The sequence below is a fragment of the Microchirus variegatus genome (genome assembly GCF_963457635.1).
Source record: "Microchirus variegatus genome assembly, chromosome: 12".
NCBI lineage: Eukaryota > Metazoa > Chordata > Actinopteri > Pleuronectiformes > Soleidae > Microchirus > Microchirus variegatus.
This window is the reverse complement of record NC_139813.1, coordinates 28,041,980-28,060,291: the sequence shown is the minus strand read 5'-3', so window position 1 is coordinate 28,060,291 and position 18,312 is coordinate 28,041,980. Positions and strand designations below refer to the sequence as shown.

Here is an 18,312-nt window from a genome sequence, read left to right as displayed (position 1 = left end):
TTTATTTTCTCTCTCCTATATGCGACTGTCGCAGGTAAGGGACTCTTCCTTCTTTTTGAGGAGGGAGACTTTTCCCTTCGAGCCACCTCGGGAGGCTCAACAGGGTCAGGTTAACAGACCCCTACATAAGGAGTCACACGGACAAACTGTGTTCAGTTTAATGTTTATTAATATGTTACTTGTTCATTTCCTGCCGGTTCTTGCAGTGAGGGGAAAGCGCACCATATTATTGAGAGGGATGACGGGGGGAATCACATAGATGCAGAACAGATCTTTGAAAATAGCATCATTTAATATAAATGGAGTACTCAATCCAGTTAAGAGGGGGAAAATCCTATCAAAATTGAAAAAAGATCAAATCCAAGTAGCTTTCTTACAGGAGACACACCTCAATGACTCTGAACATGCTAAATTGAATAAATCAGGTTTCAAACATGTTTTCTTTAGTTCCCATGGATCGGGGAAGCGGAGAGGAGTGGCGACTTTGATATCCAGTGCTGTAAATTACGAACACATATCAGAACATAAGGATAACGAAGGCAGATTGGTCATGGTTACAGGTAAAATAGAAGGGATTGTGATAACTTTCCTTAACGTGTATGTGCCTCCGGGAAGCGGCTGGTCCTTCTACAAACATATAGTTGATCTAATGACAACAAAAAGTCAAGGGATGTTAATATGTGGCGGAGATTTCAACATACGTTTAAATCCGAAAGTTGACTCATCGAACGGGAGATCTGACGCAAAAGCCAATACTAGAAGATTAAACACTTGGATGCGTGAAGTGGGGATTGTGGATGTGTGGAGAGAGATGAACCCGACGAGTCGAGACTATTCACATTACTCGCACGCCCACAATGTCTACTCACGCATCGATTACTTTTTTATGCTTAAAGGAGATCTTTCTCGAGTTGATAATTGTGAAATAAGACCCATTACTATTTCGGACCATGGTCCCATTTACATGTCAGTCCATCTGATTAACAGAAAGAATAAGTCCACTCTCTGGAGACTGAATTCAAACATTCTCAATAACCCAATTATCAAAGATAAATTGAAAGGTGAAATTCAGTTGTATTTGGAAAATAACGATAATGAAGAAGTAACTCCACCTATTCTCTGGGATGCATTAAAAGCGGTGATTAGAGGTAAAATAATAGCCATCTCCTCATATGAAAAGAAAATGAAGGAACAAAAACTCAAACAATTAGAAGAGGACTTGAAGGGACTACAGAAAGAACACGCAAAATCTCCCAAAATTGACAATAGAAGTAAGATTAAAAAACTAAAAAAGGAAATAGATGAAATAAATACTCAGGAAATTCAAAAAAAGCTCCTTTTTACAAAGCAACAATACTATGAGGTCGGCGGAAAATCCCTAAAACTTCTATCATATAGGTTAAGAAAACAGCAAGCAGATAGAGCTATTCATAAAATAAAAAATTCCACAACAAATGAAATAGAAACTAATCTGGAGAAAATCAAGCAGTGCTTTAGAGAATACTACAAAACATTATATTCCCAACCACAGACAAGCAACGATGATCAGATTGATACTTTCCTAGCTCAGATAAATCTCCCAAAAATCAATGATGATCAAAATGAAAAATTAATATCTAAATTAACAAAGGAAGAAATTCAATCGGCAATCGGGAGAATGAAAGGGGGGAAGTCTCCAGGGACAGATGGCTTTACCACAGAATGGTACAAAACAATGCAAGATCAACTAATTCCAACATTATTAAAAACGTTCAATTGGGTTTTGGAAAACAAAATCATCCCCCCTTCTTGGAAAGAAGCAATGATCTCAGTCATACCTAAGGAGGGTAAAGATAAATTAGAATGTGGGAGCTACCGTCCTGTGAGTCTTCTTAATAATGATTATAAACTATTCACATCCATATTAGCCAAAAGAATTGAACTGATATTACCTGTATTAATACATAAGGACCAGACTGGCTTTGTCAGACAAAGACAGACCCAAGATAACATCAGAAGAACACTACACGTTATGAGACAAGTCACACAACAAAAACTGGAGACATTGATATTGAGCTTAGATGCAGAGAAAGCATTCGATTCAGTGAGGTGGTCATTCTTATATAAAGTACTTTCAAAATTTGGCTTCCATACAACTATAATTGACACATTTGCAGCATTATACAACAAACCAACAGCTAGAATTAAAATCAATGGAGATCTAACCACTTCATTCACTCTGGAAAGAGGAACAAGACAAGGGTGTTGTGCGTCGCCACTCCTCTTTGCTCTGTTTATAGAACCCATGAGTCAACTGATTAGGCAGAGATCAGATTTTAAGGGAGTAACATTGGATTCAGGGGAACAAAAACTGGCCTTATTTGCTGACGATTTACTGATTAGTATAACACAACCTACACAGACACTCCCGAAACTGATGAAATTGTTAGAGGAATTCGGTTTCATTTCTGGTTATAAAATTAATATTAACAAAACTCAAGTATTAACGTTTAATTATGATCCTCCATCTTCAATTAAGACCATTTATAATTGGAAATGGGATGCTGAGTCCATCAAATATTTGGGGGTTTCACTACCAAGAGACTTCTCGAGATTGTATGATATTAATTATGGCCCATTAAACTCAAAAATTAAGTCTGATATACATAGATGGAATGTTATTCCCTTTCTAAGTTTAAGCTCCCGGATAGAATCAGTTAGGATGAATATTCTTCCACGGATGCTGTACCTTTTTCAGTGTTTGCCAATCAAAATACCATCCAAACAGTTCTTAGAATGGGACAGATTGATAGCGAGGTATTTATGGCAAGGGAAAAAGGCTAGAATTAAATTTAAGACGCTACAATTAAGAAAAGGAAAAGGTGGAATGGGCCTTCCCTGCTTGCAGGACTACTACCTTGCAGCCCAGCTGAGGCCTTTAGTCTGTCTGTGTTCACCATCATACACTGCGGCATGGAAGGAAATAGAAGGCACAACGATAAAGGGAATTCCAATAACAGCCCTATTGTGTGATAACAAACTACAAGTAAAACAGGAAATCCCAGAAGACTCTATAACAGGCAGCTTTTTGAAGTCCTGGCAGGAAATAGTTAAAATTTGCAGATTAGGAGAAGCATCTAAAATGATGAGATGGTGTGCCTATGATGCAGACTTTGCACCAAATAGAACTGATACCAGATTTAAGATATGGATCTCAAAAGGTTTAACTACATATTATTCGTTTATCCACAAAGGGACATTTCAGAGTTTTGAAACCCTACAGAAGAATCATGGTCTGGAAAGAGAGGATTTCTTCAGATACCTGCAAGTGAGAGATTATTTTAATAAGAATCTTAAAGAGGAGTTAGGAAAAGGTGAATCAGGGTTCATAGAGGTATTTTTATCATTATCTAAATCCAGATCAGGTAACAAAATTATCTCCAAATTATATAATGCCATACAATTATCTAAACAAGAGAATACAGAATACATAAAGAAGAAATGGGAAAAAGAAGCAAAGGTGATGATCACACAGGAGAGCTGGGAGAAAATATGCCAGCTACAATGGTTCTCAACTGGCTCAAACACATGGCGGGAGTTCTGTTGGAAAAACATTGCAAGATTTTTCATTACACCTATTCAGAAAAGACATCAGGGTACCGGGGACGCTTGTTGGAGACTCTGTGGGTTGAATGGAGCCAACCATTTTCATATTTTTTGGGAATGTGAAGAAATAAGACCTTACTGGGAAAAGATCCACGAACATATACAAAACGTATTTAATGTAAAGATTCCGTTTAAATGTGAAACTTTGTATCTGGGAGATCTATTACTTGACACATGGAACAACAACGACAAAAAACTGCTTGCTATACTGTTGGCAGCCAGTAAGAAATCCATCACAAGGAAATGGTTAAAAGTAGAACCACCCACCATTGATGAATGGATTGAAATTGTCTATGAGATTTATGTTATGGAGAAGATATCTTTTTCCCTCAGAGTCGAAAAAGGGAAATTTTACAAGATGTGGTCCAAATGGACTGAGTATGTGAAACCAATTAGATCAGATTTCATTTGACTGTACTGGTGCTATGTGTGAAACTACCCTCCTTATTTTCTTCATGCGATGTTTTGTTTATTTGAGATGGTGCGCCCCCCCAGTTTTGTTATATTTTGTTTCATTATTGAAGTAGTGATCTATGGAATAATTCCAGAAGGGCAGTATGGATAAAGTCATCAGAACTTACTGTCTCCATCCTTTAACAAGATCTGAAATGACGAAGTGTTTGATTATTGTATGTGATGGAAATCTGCTTTTCTAAATAAAAAGATAATTACAAAAAAAAAAAATAATTCACTTTCTTCTTTGATTATTTTAGTTTTTACAGATTAAAGAAAACAGGAATGAGACGAAGAACAAGGAGACGTTTGAATGATTCATGACACAGTTTCACAGCCTCAGGACACTGAAACTCAAACACGTGTGTGTGTGTGTGTGTGTGTGTGTGTGTGTGTGTGTGTGTGTGTGTGTGTGTGTGTGTCTGTGTGTGTGTGTGTGTGTTTGAATGACTTTAAAATCTTATTTTCTTTCTTTTTTTAATCTAAATATTCATAAACAGAAACTTGAGTTTTTCTAAACACGTGCGACGACTAAATCCGTTCATTTCCTGTGGTGATGCGTTCACTGACCATCATGTAAATCACAGCTGACTTTAGTCAAGACAAATAAATAATAACTGTTCATGTTGTTGTTGTTTTTGTTTTATGAAACAGGAAGGTCAGAGGTCACGGGAGACACAACAGGAACATGACTGATCAGTGGAATCAGGATTAAACAGGAAGTGAGTGTTATCTAACACACACACACACACACGTAAACTCACCACTTCCAGAATCCTCTCTTCCATCTCATAAACTGTACAGTCCTGAAATTAAAGAGACAAAGTAATGAACGACACAAACTAAACCGATTCTATTTGTTTATCTATTTTAAACATGAAGTCATTAAATGACAGTATTTCTGCCCAATAAAACAATAACGATCTGATTTTATTCAATATATTTGATATATTTATATTATATTTATATTTAAAACAGAGTCAGAATCAGACCAGACTTTTTTCTTTTCACGCTCAAACATGAAGAGAAAAAAAAGAGTCAACAAACAAATACTTAAGAAATGACAGAGAGAGTGAAACCACAGGCTCCTCCCACAGGCATGTAGCTCCTCCCCCTGTGGTCTCTATAATAACAGCTCAGTGAAAACACACTGACAGGATGATGACAGGAGAGCGCACTCAGGCCACGCCCAGGCCACGCCCCCTCGCTGTGTCGACTGACAGCTGACGACAAACAAACTAAACAAGCTTTAATCTCTATTTCACCTCAGAATAATGATAATCTATGAACGTGTGACCAGAAGATTGTTCACAATATTCAGATTATATTCAGATTATGTTTCATATGATATACATATTATATTACTCTATGTTCAGATTATATTTAGATGATTATATTGAGATTATGTTCAGATTATATTGAGATTATGTTCAGATTATATTGAGATTATGTTCAGATTATATTTGGATTATGTTCAGATTATATTGAGATTATGTTCAGATTATATTGAGATTATGTTCATATTATGTTCAGATTATATTCAGATTATGTTCAGATTATAATTAGATTATGTTCATATTATATTCAGATTATGCTCAGATTATATTAATATTATGTTCAGATTATATTGAGATTATGTTCAGATTATAATGAGATTATGTTCAGATTATATTCAGATTATATTCATATTATGTTCAGATTATAATCAGATTATGTTCAGATTATATTTAGATTATATTCAGATTATATTCAGATTATGTTCAGATTATATTCAGATTATAATCAGATTATGTTCAGATTATATTTAGATTATGTTCAGATTATGTTCAGATTATGTTCAGATTATGTTCAGATTATAATCAGATTATGTTCAGATTATATTTAGATTATATTCACATTATGTTTGATATTTAGATGAAACTGTCTCTGAGAGACACAGACCTTCTGGACGGTGGACGTCAGCTCCAGACAAAGCTGGATTATTCTGCTTTTAGTCGTCGTGAAGTCGTTGCTGCTCGTCAGAGGAGTTCTGAGGAGAGAGGAGACAAGAGGACAGGAGAGGAGACAAGAGGAGAGGAGACAAGAGGACATTTCAGTTAAGACCAACTTAAGCCATGAATCCTAAAAACTTGTCTCCTTCCCTTTGTTCTTCTTCAGCTCAAATGTTTTATTTCTTTGATTCCGTTTCATTTGCTTTGACTGAAAAGTGCTTTTTGAATAAAGTTTGACGGACAGTTAACGACAGTGTTTGTGTGACACAGGAATGTTGTTCAGGCTCAAACAAGCACACACACACACACACACACATCCTCTCTGTGTGTGTGTGTACAGTACACATGTGTAGCGTGTCAGTTAGCATAGCGTGTCAGTTAGCGTAGCGTAGCGCGTACCTGTCGAGCCAGGCCAGCAGACTCTTGGCGGCGGCGATGAGGTCGACGACGGCGGTCAGGAAGTGGTTTGTGGGCTGATGGGAGTTCTTGTCGTGGTAGGCGGGGTTTCTGCGGCGCTGAGAGACGGCGGCGTTCAGGTCGTGGTGCGACGCCATCATCTTCCCCACCACCGTCTTCAGGTTATCGGACTCCACGCCAAAGTTCTGAGGAAACATCACGTTTAGAATTCACAAAGATTCAAATTAAAGCAGGAAATCACTCTTTAAGATGATTTTATGTTTGTCAATGTTTTCCCTTAACCTCCATGTTTTTCCCTTAACATTCATGTTTTCCCTTAACCTCCATGTTTTTCCCTTAACATCCATGTTTCCCTTAATATCCATGTTTTTCTTTTAACCATGTTTTCCCTTAACATTGTTTTCCCTTAACATTCAAGTTTTCCCTTAATGTCCATGTTTTTCCCTTAACATGTTTTCCCTTAACATCCATGTTTTCCCTTAACGTCAATGTTTTCCCTTAACGCCAATGTTTTTCCCTTAACATCCATGTTTTTCTTTTAACCATGTTTTCCCTTAACATTGTTTTCCCTTAACATTCAAGTTTTCCCTTAATGTCCATGTTTTTCCCTTAACATCCATGTTTTCCCTTTTATCTGTGTGTGTGTGTGTGTGTGTGCGTGTGTGTGTGTGTGTGTGTGTGTGTGTGTGTGTGTGTGTGTGTGTGTGATCACGTGTTTCCTCTCTCTCTTCCGTCAGCTGACTTCACAGATTTACAGGAAAACTCTCAAACCAAAGGTTTTTGGGGTTTTTTTCACGTTTAACCGAGTGAAAAAAAACTTTTTTATATTAAAGGAGCGTTTCCAAACGTTTATTCACTAAAAGGCGGGAAAAAAAACGACGGAAAATTTGTATTTTTAACGCCCAGATTTCTTCAAAATGAACTCCTGTGTGCTCTATGGACTTTGGTGTGGGAGAGTGAGTGGTTTTTATAAACGTGCTCCAGACTGATAACATGTATGTAACATGTATTTGTCATGATGTTCCAGACGAGGAGGAGGACGAGCACTGACCAGAGCACAGAGCAGATCCACGGCCTCCAGCACCAGCTCCTGGTGTCCGACCCTCGTCACGCCCAGAGACAGAAGCTCGTGGTGGGTCAACTTCAGCAGCTTCTCCCCGTCAACCTGCTGCTGCTGGAAGGACCACATGTACTGATGGACGCTGTCGTCCAACCCTGAGACAGACAGACAGACAGACAGACAGACAGACAGACAGGTCAGCTGACTGTGACATGTGACCTGTGCTGGAGGTCAAAGGTCACAGAGACAGAAAAGAGTTTCTGTGGAAGTCGTCTGTTAGTTTCTGTTATGATTGGTTCAGGTCTGACGGCAAACACACACACACACACACACACAGACACACGCACGTGTATACACACACACACACACACACACACACAGTCTGGTTTCCATGACTTCAGAGGACATCACACTGACTCTGACTCTTAACAACTTTAAACGTCTTTACTTTATGAGGGACTTGATTTTTGTCCCCACGATGAAGACGTGTCCTCAGAGACAGATTTATGTCCCCACAACATGAGTCATGAAACACACACACACACACACACACACTGACATGGTCCTGTCACCTCACCACAGATCAGCTCAGGATCAGCTGACGAGTGTGTGTGAGGACACACAGACTCTCTCACACACACACACACACACACACTGAATTATTCATGTCCAACATTCAACACCAACACCTGGACATGTCTCACTGTCATTTATACACACACACACACACACGTAAAAAGTTAAGGGAAAACGTTGACGTTAAGGGAAAACGTTGACGTTAAGGGAAAACGTTGACGTTAAGGGAAAACATGGACATTAAGGGAAAACGTGGACATTAAGGGAAAAAGTTGACGTTAAGGGAAAACATTGACGTTAAGGGAAAACGTGGACATTAAGGGAAAACACTGACGTTAAGGGAAAACGTTGACGTTAAGGGAAATCATTGACGTTAAGGGAAAACATGGACATTAAGGGAAAAAGTTGACGTTAAGGGAAAACATGGACGTTAAGGGAAAACGTTGACGTTAAGGGAAAACACTGACGTTAAGGGAAAACACTGACGTTAAGGGAAAACACTGACGTTAAGGGAAAACACTGACATTAAGGGAAAACATGGATGTTAAGAAGGTAAAGGACACTCAGGGTAAAACATGTTTGTTAAGGGAAAAACTTTGAAATTAAGTGAAAACACATGTTAGCTAAGGGAAAAAGTGTTGATTCCAGAGAAACAAACTGTACATTTATATCTCATATATCAGGATAAAGACTCTAAACATACACACATTATTATAATAATACTATTATTATCTATATTATTGTTTATTTATATTATTATTCTTGTTTATGTGGTGATATATATATACATACATATATATATATATACATACATATATATATATATATGTATGTATATATATCTCAAACTGATAAGGTTTTTGTTTTCCACAGATTCTCCTCTATGACCTCTGACCTCCTGTGACCTTGAGCTCAGGCGCCGTCAGCTCCAGTGACGTCACTCTCTGTCTGACCCTCAACTCTGACCTCTGACCTCTGACCTCTGACCTCTGACCTCTGTGTGAGAGACGTTTCCCAGCGTCTGAGCAGAGTTTATCAAACAGAAGAAATAATCCTGGAATAAAAAGTCTCTGATTTCACTCCTGATCTGTGGACACGTGTTGGACCTGGACTCCGGTCCACGTCTTCACTTCAGTCTCAAACCGACACCAAATGGCTGCTGCTGTGACTCAGTGACGCTGGACGACGAACAACTGGTCGTCAAAATGAAGTCAGAGCTGGTGAGAACAACAACAACAACAACAACAACAACAACAACAACAACTGACCCCCACAGAGGGAGGAATGGTGGGGGGGACAGATGGTGAAGGGACAAGAAAACACTCATTAAGTCTCTTTTAACTGAGTCTGGGTCAGTTTTTAAAAACAGTGAAACCAACACTAACTACCCCCACACCAAAGTCACTCACTCTCCCACACCAAAGTCACTCACTCTCCCACACCAAAGTCACTTACTCTCCCACACCAAAGTCACTCACTCTCCCACACCAAAGTCACTCACTCTCACACACCAAAGTCACTCACTCTCCCTCACCAAAGTCACTCACTCTCACACACCAAAGTCACTCACTCTCACACACCAAAGTCACTCACCCTCACACACCAAAGTCACTCACTCTCACACACCAAAGTCACTCACTCTCACACACCAAAGTCATTCACTCTCCCACACCAAAGTCACTCACTCTCACACACCAAAGTCACTCACTCTCACACACCAAAGTCACTTACTCTCCCACACCAAAGTCACTCACTCTCACACACCAAAGTCACTCACTCTCACACACCAAAGTCACTCACTCTCACACACCAAAGTCACTCACTCTCACACACCAAAGTCATTCACTCTCCCACACCAAAGTCACTCACTCTCACACACCAAAGTCACTCACTCTCACACACCAAAGTCACTCACTCTCCCACACCAAAGTCACTCACTCTCACACACCAAAGTCACTGACTCTCACACACCAAAGTCACTCACTCTCACACACCAAAGTCACTCACTCTCACACACCAAAGTCATTCACTCTCCCACACCAAAGTCACTCACTCTCACACACCAAAGTCACTCACTCTCACACACCAAAGTCACTCACTCTCACACACCAAAGTCACTGACTCTCCCTCACCAAAGTCACTCACTCTCACACACCAAAGTCACTCACTCTCACACACCAAAGTCACTCACTCTCACACACCAAAGTCACTTACTCTCCCACACCAAAGTCACTCACTCTCACACACCAAAGTCACTCACTCTCACACACCAAAGTCACTCACTCTCCCACACCAAAGTCACTCACTCTCACACACCAAAGTCACTGACTCTCCCTCACCAAAGTCACTCACTCTCACACACCAAAGTCACTCACTCTCACACACCAAAGTCGCTCACTCTCCCACACCAAAGTCGCTCACTCTCCCACACCAAAGTCGCTCACTCTCCCACACCAAAGTCGCTCACTCTCCCACACCAAAGTCGCTCACTCTCTCACACCAAAGTCGCTCACTCTCCCACACCAAAGTCGCTCACTCTCTCACACCAAAGTCACTCACTCTCCCACACCAAAGTCACTCACTCTCTCACACCAAAGTCACTCACTCTGCTGCCTCCATCACTAACTTACAATGACTGATTTTAGTGATATTTAGATATTTAGACTTAACTCAGTGACAAGAAGTGACCACACGAGGCAGCAGAGGACCAGCAGCTCCTGTGTCCCTGTGAGCTAAAATCACTGGTTTTCTCTATGGACTTTGGTGTGGGAGAGTGAGTGGTTTACAAACTTCACTTTCCTGTCGTCTCACAGTGAAATACAGACGTTAAACATGTCCTTAAAGACGTCACAGACTGAAAGAGCGTCAGAATGAAACAGATTCACTCTCAGCTGCTTTAATCTTTGTTTGTTGACAGAATGAATTTGACCAAAGTTCACTGAAACTCAAACTCTCTCAGCGACTCGCTGCATTTTTCATGACATGAACTTGAGTTTGAGATGAATCTGTGTTCAGATAAAGAGCTGCAAACACTTCCTGCTTCATTATTATTTTACAGCATCATAAACACTGAGAAAAGAGCTTTGGTTTTTAATGTGAAACGAATGAGTGAAACCACTTTGGAAAACCTTTACTTTAATCAAAGTCTGTGTTTTTATTTGTGCTTTTGTTCTATGTGAAGAAGACGATGAAGACGATGAAGACGACGATGATGATGATATGACTTTTAAAAACCTCTCTCTGACTTTGTGTCGCTGCCAAACTCCACTGCAGAGTTTGTGAAACGCAGAATGAGAAGAATGTTTGACGTCGTAAATCATTCTGTTTCACACGAGAACATTAGATCCAGACGTGAGTGTTAGAGTCATGTGATCAGGTTAGTCCTGATGAAGTCAACCAGTATTATTACTATTATGATTATTATGATTATTATATTGTTTTTAGTGTTAAATGATACAGTTGTTTTAATGGAAGTCTTATTTTTAACTGGAGCCTTTAAAACAAAGTGAAAACACCATTGTTTCATGTTTTTAGGAGACGCTGTGGTCAGATTTGTCCATGGTGGTCGGCCGCGGTATCGTCAACTTCCTGGCGTCAACTAGCGTCAACTGCCTGGCAACAACTAGTGTCAACTGCCTGGCGTCAACTGCCTGGCGTCAACTGCCTGGCGACAACTGCCTGGCGGCAACTGCCTTGCGGCAACTGCCTGGCGGCAACTGCCTGGCATCAGCTTCCTGGCGTCAACTAGCGTCAACGGCCTGTCAACAACTAGCGTCAACTGCCTGGCGTCAATTGCCTGGCAACAACTGCCTGGCAGCAACTAGTTTCAACTACCTGGGGACAACTAGCGTCAACTGCCTGACGTCAACTGGAGTCAACTGGAGTCAACTGCCTGGCCTCAACTGCCTGGCGGCAACTCGTTTCAACTGCCTGGCGACAACTAGAGTCAACTGCCTGGCGTCAACTGCATGGTGTCAACTGCCCGGCGACAACTAGCGTCAACTGCCTGGCGTCAACTGCCTGGCGTCAACTGCCTGGCGACAACGAGCATCAACTGCATGGCGTCAACTACATGGCGTCAACTGCCTGGCCTCAACTGCCTGGCGTCAACTGCCTGGCGACAACGAGCATCAACTGCATGGCGTCAACAACATGGCGTCAACTGCCTGGCGACAACGAGCATCAACTGCCTGGCGTCAACTGGCGTCAACTGCCTGGCGGCAACTCGTTTCAACTGCCTGGCAACAACTAGAGTCAACTGCCTGGCGTCAACTGCATGGCGTCAACTGCCTGGCGACAACGAGCATCAACTGCATGGCGTCAACTACATGGCGTCAACTGCCTGGCCTCAACTGCCCGGTGACAACTGGCGTCAACTGCCTGGCGTCAACTGCCTGGCGTCAACTGCCTGGCGACAACGAGCATCAACTGCATGGCGTCAACTACATGGCGTCAACTGCCTGGCGACAACGAGCATCAACTGCCTGTCGTCAACTGGCGTCAACTGCCTGTCGTCAACTTCCTGGCGTCAGCTGCCTGTCGTCGCCCGTGTCGCCATGCGCTCGTTAGCAGGTGATTTGGCTGCCGTGTGACATTTGGCCGACCCTGGCGCGCGACCTCAGAGATTATCGACCTCCTCGGGTGTCGCGGTAACGTGATCCCCGGCGTGCCGTCGCCGGCACATTCCTGACGACCGCACGCTCTCACTCAGCCGCCGCCCAGCTGTGTGTGTGTGTGTGTGTGTGTGTGTGTGTGTGTGTGTGTGTGTGTGTGTGTGTGTGTGTGTGTGTGTGTGAGCAACGGCAGCCGCCGAGTCAGCGGAGGTTTGTGTGAAATATGTTTGTGTTTTCATGAGCGACGGCAGCTCTCTGCTCTCTGTGAGCGCTGGACTCACTCCAGGAAACAAAGAGCAGCAGCAGAAACAGCATTAGCATTAGCATTAGCAGCAGCATTAGCATTAGCAGCAAAAGGACTGGTTTCACCAGTTAGTATCAGCTGCTCCGAGTGAAGCGTAAAAACAAAACAAACCGGTGAAACAGAGTGAAGATAAACACAGTCAGTGTTTAACAAGTCAAGATTAACTCAGGTTCAAACCTGCTCCTTTAATCACATTCTTCATGTTGAAGTGAAAGTTTGTGATATTTGCTGCTTTTTTTGTAGATTATTAAAGGCTGAATCTACAGCGAGCTAACATGAAAACAACAGACTCAGCCTGTGAAATGTACATTATCTTAAGTTTATGACGTATTAAGATTATATTTACTGAGTTATGATGATTTAAAAGGACTTTAACAACAGGAAAGTGACGTTTGTAAGTCACTCACTCTCCCACACCAAAGTCACTCACTCTCCCGCACCAAAGTCACTCACTCTCCCACACCAAAGTCACTCACTCTCCCACACCAAAGTCACTCACTCTCCCACACCAAAGTCACTCACTCTCCCACACCAAAGTCACTCACTCTCCCACACCAAAGTCACTCACTCTCTCACACCAAAGTCACTCACTCTCCCACACCAAAGTCACTCACTCTCTCACACCAAAGTCACTCACTCTCCCACACCAAAGTCACTCACTCTCCCACACCAAAGTCACTCACTCTCTCACACCAAAGTCACTCACTCTCCCACACCAAAGTCACTCACTCTCCCGCACCAAAGTCACTCACTCTCCCACACCAAAGTCACTCACTCTCCCACACCAAAGTCACTCACTCTCCCACACCAAAGTCACTCACTCTCCCACACCAAAGTCACTCACTCTCCCACACCAAAGTCACTCACTCTCCCACACCAAAGGCCTCCATCACTAACTTACAATGACTGATTTTAGTGAATTCGGCTTTTAAAATATTAACTTTAGACTTAACTCAGTGACACAAAGTGACCACACGAGGCAGCAGAGGACCAGCAGCTCCTGTGTCCCTGTGAGCTAAAATCACTGGTTTTCTCTATGGACTTTGGTGTGGGAGAGTGAGTGGTTTACAGTGAGATAGAGATGTTAAATATGTTCTTAAAGATATCGTAGAAACTCAACAGGTGTAGATGTTTGTTGACACGGCGACGTTTTTACGGCTCGTCGTGTAAATTCCTGGTCGTCACTTTAACTTTTTACGAGGAACGATAAAAAGCGAGCGAGGCTTTGCCTCCGTGTGAAGTCAGACATGTGAGGACGACGGTGATAAAAGACGAGCAGATGAAACTCCAGCTGCTCTAACCTCAAACTGTCCAGGTCTGATCGTTAGACGGAGAAACATCAAAACACACCAAACCTCAGGGAGAAAACCAGTGATTTTAGCTCACAGGGACACAGGAGCTGCTGGTCCTCTGCTGCCTCGTGTGGTCACTTTGTGTCACTAAATTAAGTCTAAATGAAATATTTTAAAAGGCGAATTTAAGCAAATCAGTCATTGTAAGTTAGTGATGTGGGAGAGTGAGTGACTTTGGTGTGGGAGAGTGAGTGACTTTGGTGTGGGAGAGTGAGTGACTTTGGTGTGGGAGAGTGAGTGACTTTGGTGTGAGAGAGTGAGTGACTTTGGTGTGGGAGAGTGAGTGACTTTGGTGTGGGAGAGTGAGTGACTTTGGTGTGGGAGAGTGAGTGACTTTGGTGTGGGAGAGTGAGTGACTTTGGTGTGAGAGAGTGAGTGACTTTGGTGTGAGAGAGTGAGTGACTTTGGTGTGGGAGAGTGAGTGACTTTGGTGTGGGAGAGTGAGTGACTTTGGTGTGAGAGAGTGAGTGACTTTGGTGTGGGAGAGTGAGTGACTTTGGTGTGGGAGAGTGAGTGACTTTGGTGTGGGAGAGTGAGTGACTTTGGTGTGGGAGAGTGAGTGACTTTGGTGTGGGAGAGTGAGTGACTTTGGTGTGGGAGAGTGAGTGACTTTGGTGTGAGAGAGTGAGTGACTTTGGTGTGAGAGAGTGAGTGACTTTGGTGTGGGAGAGTGAGTGACTTTGGTGTGGGAGAGTGAGTGACTTTGGTGTGGGAGAGTGAGTGACTTTGGTGTGGGAGAGTGAGTGACTTTGGTGTGAGAGAGTGAGTGACTTTGGTGTGGGAGAGTGAGTGACTTTGGTGTGGGAGAGTGAGTGACTTTGGTGTGGGAGAGTGAGTGACTTTGGTGTGAGAGAGTGAGTGACTTTGGTGTGGGAGAGTGAGTGACTTTGGTGTGGGAGAGTGAGTGACTTTGGTGTGGGAGAGTGAGTGACTTTGGTGTGGGAGAGTGAGTGACTTTGGTGTGAGAGAGTGAGTGACTTTGGTGTGAGAGAGTGAGTGACTTTGGTGTGGGAGAGTGAGTGACTTTGGTGTGGGAGAGTGAGTGACTTTGGTGTGAGAGAGTGAGTGACTTTGGTGTGGGAGAGTGAGTGACTTTGGTGTGGGAGAGTGAGTGACTTTGGTGTGGGAGAGTGAGTGACTTTGGTGTGGGAGAGTGAGTGACTTTGGTGTGGGAGAGTGAGTGACTTTGGTGTGGGAGAGTGAGTGACTTTGGTGTGAGAGAGTGAGTGACTTTGGTGTGAGAGAGTGAGTGACTTTGGTGTGGGAGAGTGAGTGACTTTGGTGTGGGAGAGTGAGTGACTTTGGTGTGGGAGAGTGAGTGACTTTGGTGTGGGAGAGTGAGTGACTTTGGTGTGGGAGAGTGAGTGACTTTGGTGTGAGAGAGTGAGTGACTTTGGTGTGGGAGAGTGAGTGACTTTGGTGTGGGAGAGTGAGTGACTTTGGTGTGGGAGAGTGAGTGACTTTGGTGTGGGAGAGTGAGTGACTTTGGTGTGAGAGAGCGAGTGACTTTGGTGTGGGAGAGAGAGTGACTTTGGTGTGGGAGAGCGAGTGACTTTGGTGTGGGAGAGAGAGTGACTTTGGTGTGGGAGAGTGAGTGACTTTGGTGTGGGAGAGCGAGTGACTTTGGTGTGAGAGAGTGAGTGACTTTGGTGTGGGAGAGTGAGTGACTTTGGTGTGAGAGAGTGAGTGACTTTGGTGTGGGAGAGTGAGTGACTTTGGTGTGGGAGAGTGAGTGACTTTGGTGTGGGAGAGTGAGTGAGTTTACACACTTTAGTTTAAATACATTTAGACAAAACAAAATCGACTCCAGGCGACAAAAGAATATTTCTCCCACCTGCTCCATCACAACAGGATGAGGGTGGAGATCTGAGAGGAAACGTGGCCAAAGAGCACTGAGGCTATTCATGGATTTAACCTCACACACACACACACACACACACACACACACACAGGAAAAAGGATTTCCTTGAGCTCTTGAGCAAATTCACTCCTGGAGAAACATCATCAGAGTTTCTCTGCTCTGTGAAAAAGAAAACAGGAAGTGGATCATGGCAGAGGGATCCGGCTGTTTCCTGTCATTCACGTCGTTTCCTCTGAGACAAAAAAAAACAACACTGTACAGAATCTGAATCGTCTCTGATCGTCTCTGTCTGCAGACGCTGAACCGACCGTGATGACGTCATCATCATCTCATGCCGTGATGACGTCACAGTCAACAGGTTAACTCCTCCCACCCGGCAAACAACCCCGCCCCCTCACGCTGCAGATCTGACAGACTGTGCTGATCCAGGTGGAGACGAGTGGTAACTAAAACGTCTACGTCAGTTTACGTCTACGACGTCTTGGGAACGTGTTTCACGTCTTTGTCTTCACTGTCTGTAAACCACTCACTCTCCCACACCAAAGTCCATAGAGAAAACCAGTGATTTTAGCTCACAGGGACACAGGAGCTGCTGGTCCACTGCTGCCTCGTGTGGTCACTTTGTGTCACTGAAGTCAGTCTAAATTAAATATTTTTAAAGCCGAATTTTACAAAATAAGACAAGTTGCTGATCTTACTGTTATTCAACAACTCCTGTGTCCTTGTTATGTTAAAATCACTGATTTTCTCTATGGACTTTAGTGTGGGAGAGTGAGTGAGTTCACAAACTTCACTTTCCTGTTGTTAAAGTCTGTCTAACAGTGAAGATAAAGACGTGAACGTGTTCTTAAAGACGTCGTAGACTTTGTAAAGTAAATATAAATACATGTCTGTCATGTGTGAGGAGCTGCACCTGTCAGAGAACAGCAACAGGTATGTGTGTGTGTGTGTCGACGCGTGTGTGAGCATGAAAAACTGTCACTCACACACACACACACACACACACACACACACACACCCTGAGGCCGTCACAGTGTAAACACAGCACCAGGATCTCGGTCGTCGTCACAATCGTCTCATTGTTGTTGTTTTACGTTCGTATTAAACTATAAGTTGGTTTTGTTTCCACGGCAACGGCGGTGTTTGTTTGTTTGTTTACAGTCTGCATTCCACTGTGTGTGTGTGTGTGTGTGTGTGTGTGTAAAGTGCACAAACACAGGTATGAATTTAACGACTCCTCTGAACGAGTTCAACCAGTCGCGCTTTTATTTCGTCCGTTCGCCGCAGAACAATTTAAAATTTAAAAATAAATAAATAATAATAATGTCAACGGTTGGTGGAGATGCATTCAAGGACCGCAGTAAATCTCAACACATCAGACCAACGAATAAAACTCAAGAAGATAATCGATGAAACAAAAACTAAACGAACCAAACATTTAGATTTACAAAAAAATCAGATTGTTGTTTTTGTTTTTAAAGACGTGTTGCCATGGTAACGCAGGTCACATTAAACGAACGCTTTGAAAATAATAGAAAAAAATAGTGACTGATGTTAACGAACAATCGTTACCGTGATCATGTGACCGTGTTTCATAACAGTCAACAGCGTCACATGATTAACGTGTAAAGACTTCAGCGGAGGAGGCGGAGCTTAACTGCGACACGGATTACAAAGGTCTACGTCCGTGTGATCACATGTTCAGTCTGAACGAGGTCTTTGTCTGGAGTCTCAGATCAGCTGAGCGTCACCGTGACCTCTGACCTCTGACCTCTGACCTCAGGGACGTTTGTTTCACTCAGCTCTTCGTCGTCTTCATGTGACGCCGACGACGCGACTGAGCTGTAAATCTAACGCCACAGAGACTTTGACAACAGTGAAGTTTGTAAAACACTCACTCTGACACACCAAAGACCATGATGATGATGATGATGATGATGATGATGATGATGATGATGATGGTGATGGTGATGATGAAGATTAAAAACTGCTCCATAAAGATATGATTGTTGTTTTCAGGATAATGAACGAGCAGAACCT

General features: G+C 42.7%; 1 protein-coding gene across 1 annotated transcript in view; it reads right to left on the bottom strand.

The window, feature by feature from the left end:
- Positions 1 to 18,312, bottom strand: part of LOC310934879 (CNK3/IPCEF1 fusion protein-like) — a gene marked incomplete at its 3' end in the record, with an annotated part of 34,849 nt that overhangs the window by 15,791 nt on the left and 746 nt on the right. Inside the window, exons 2-5 of the mRNA XM_083898679.1 lie at positions 7,558 to 7,721; positions 6,489 to 6,691; positions 6,040 to 6,127; positions 4,863 to 4,904 (exon numbers count right to left, since the gene is read on the bottom strand). Of these exons, the coding sequence (XP_083754805.1) occupies positions 4,863 to 4,904; positions 6,040 to 6,127; positions 6,489 to 6,691; positions 7,558 to 7,721 (497 nt within the window). The remainder of the gene's footprint in view (positions 1 to 4,862; positions 4,905 to 6,039; positions 6,128 to 6,488; positions 6,692 to 7,557; positions 7,722 to 18,312) is intronic.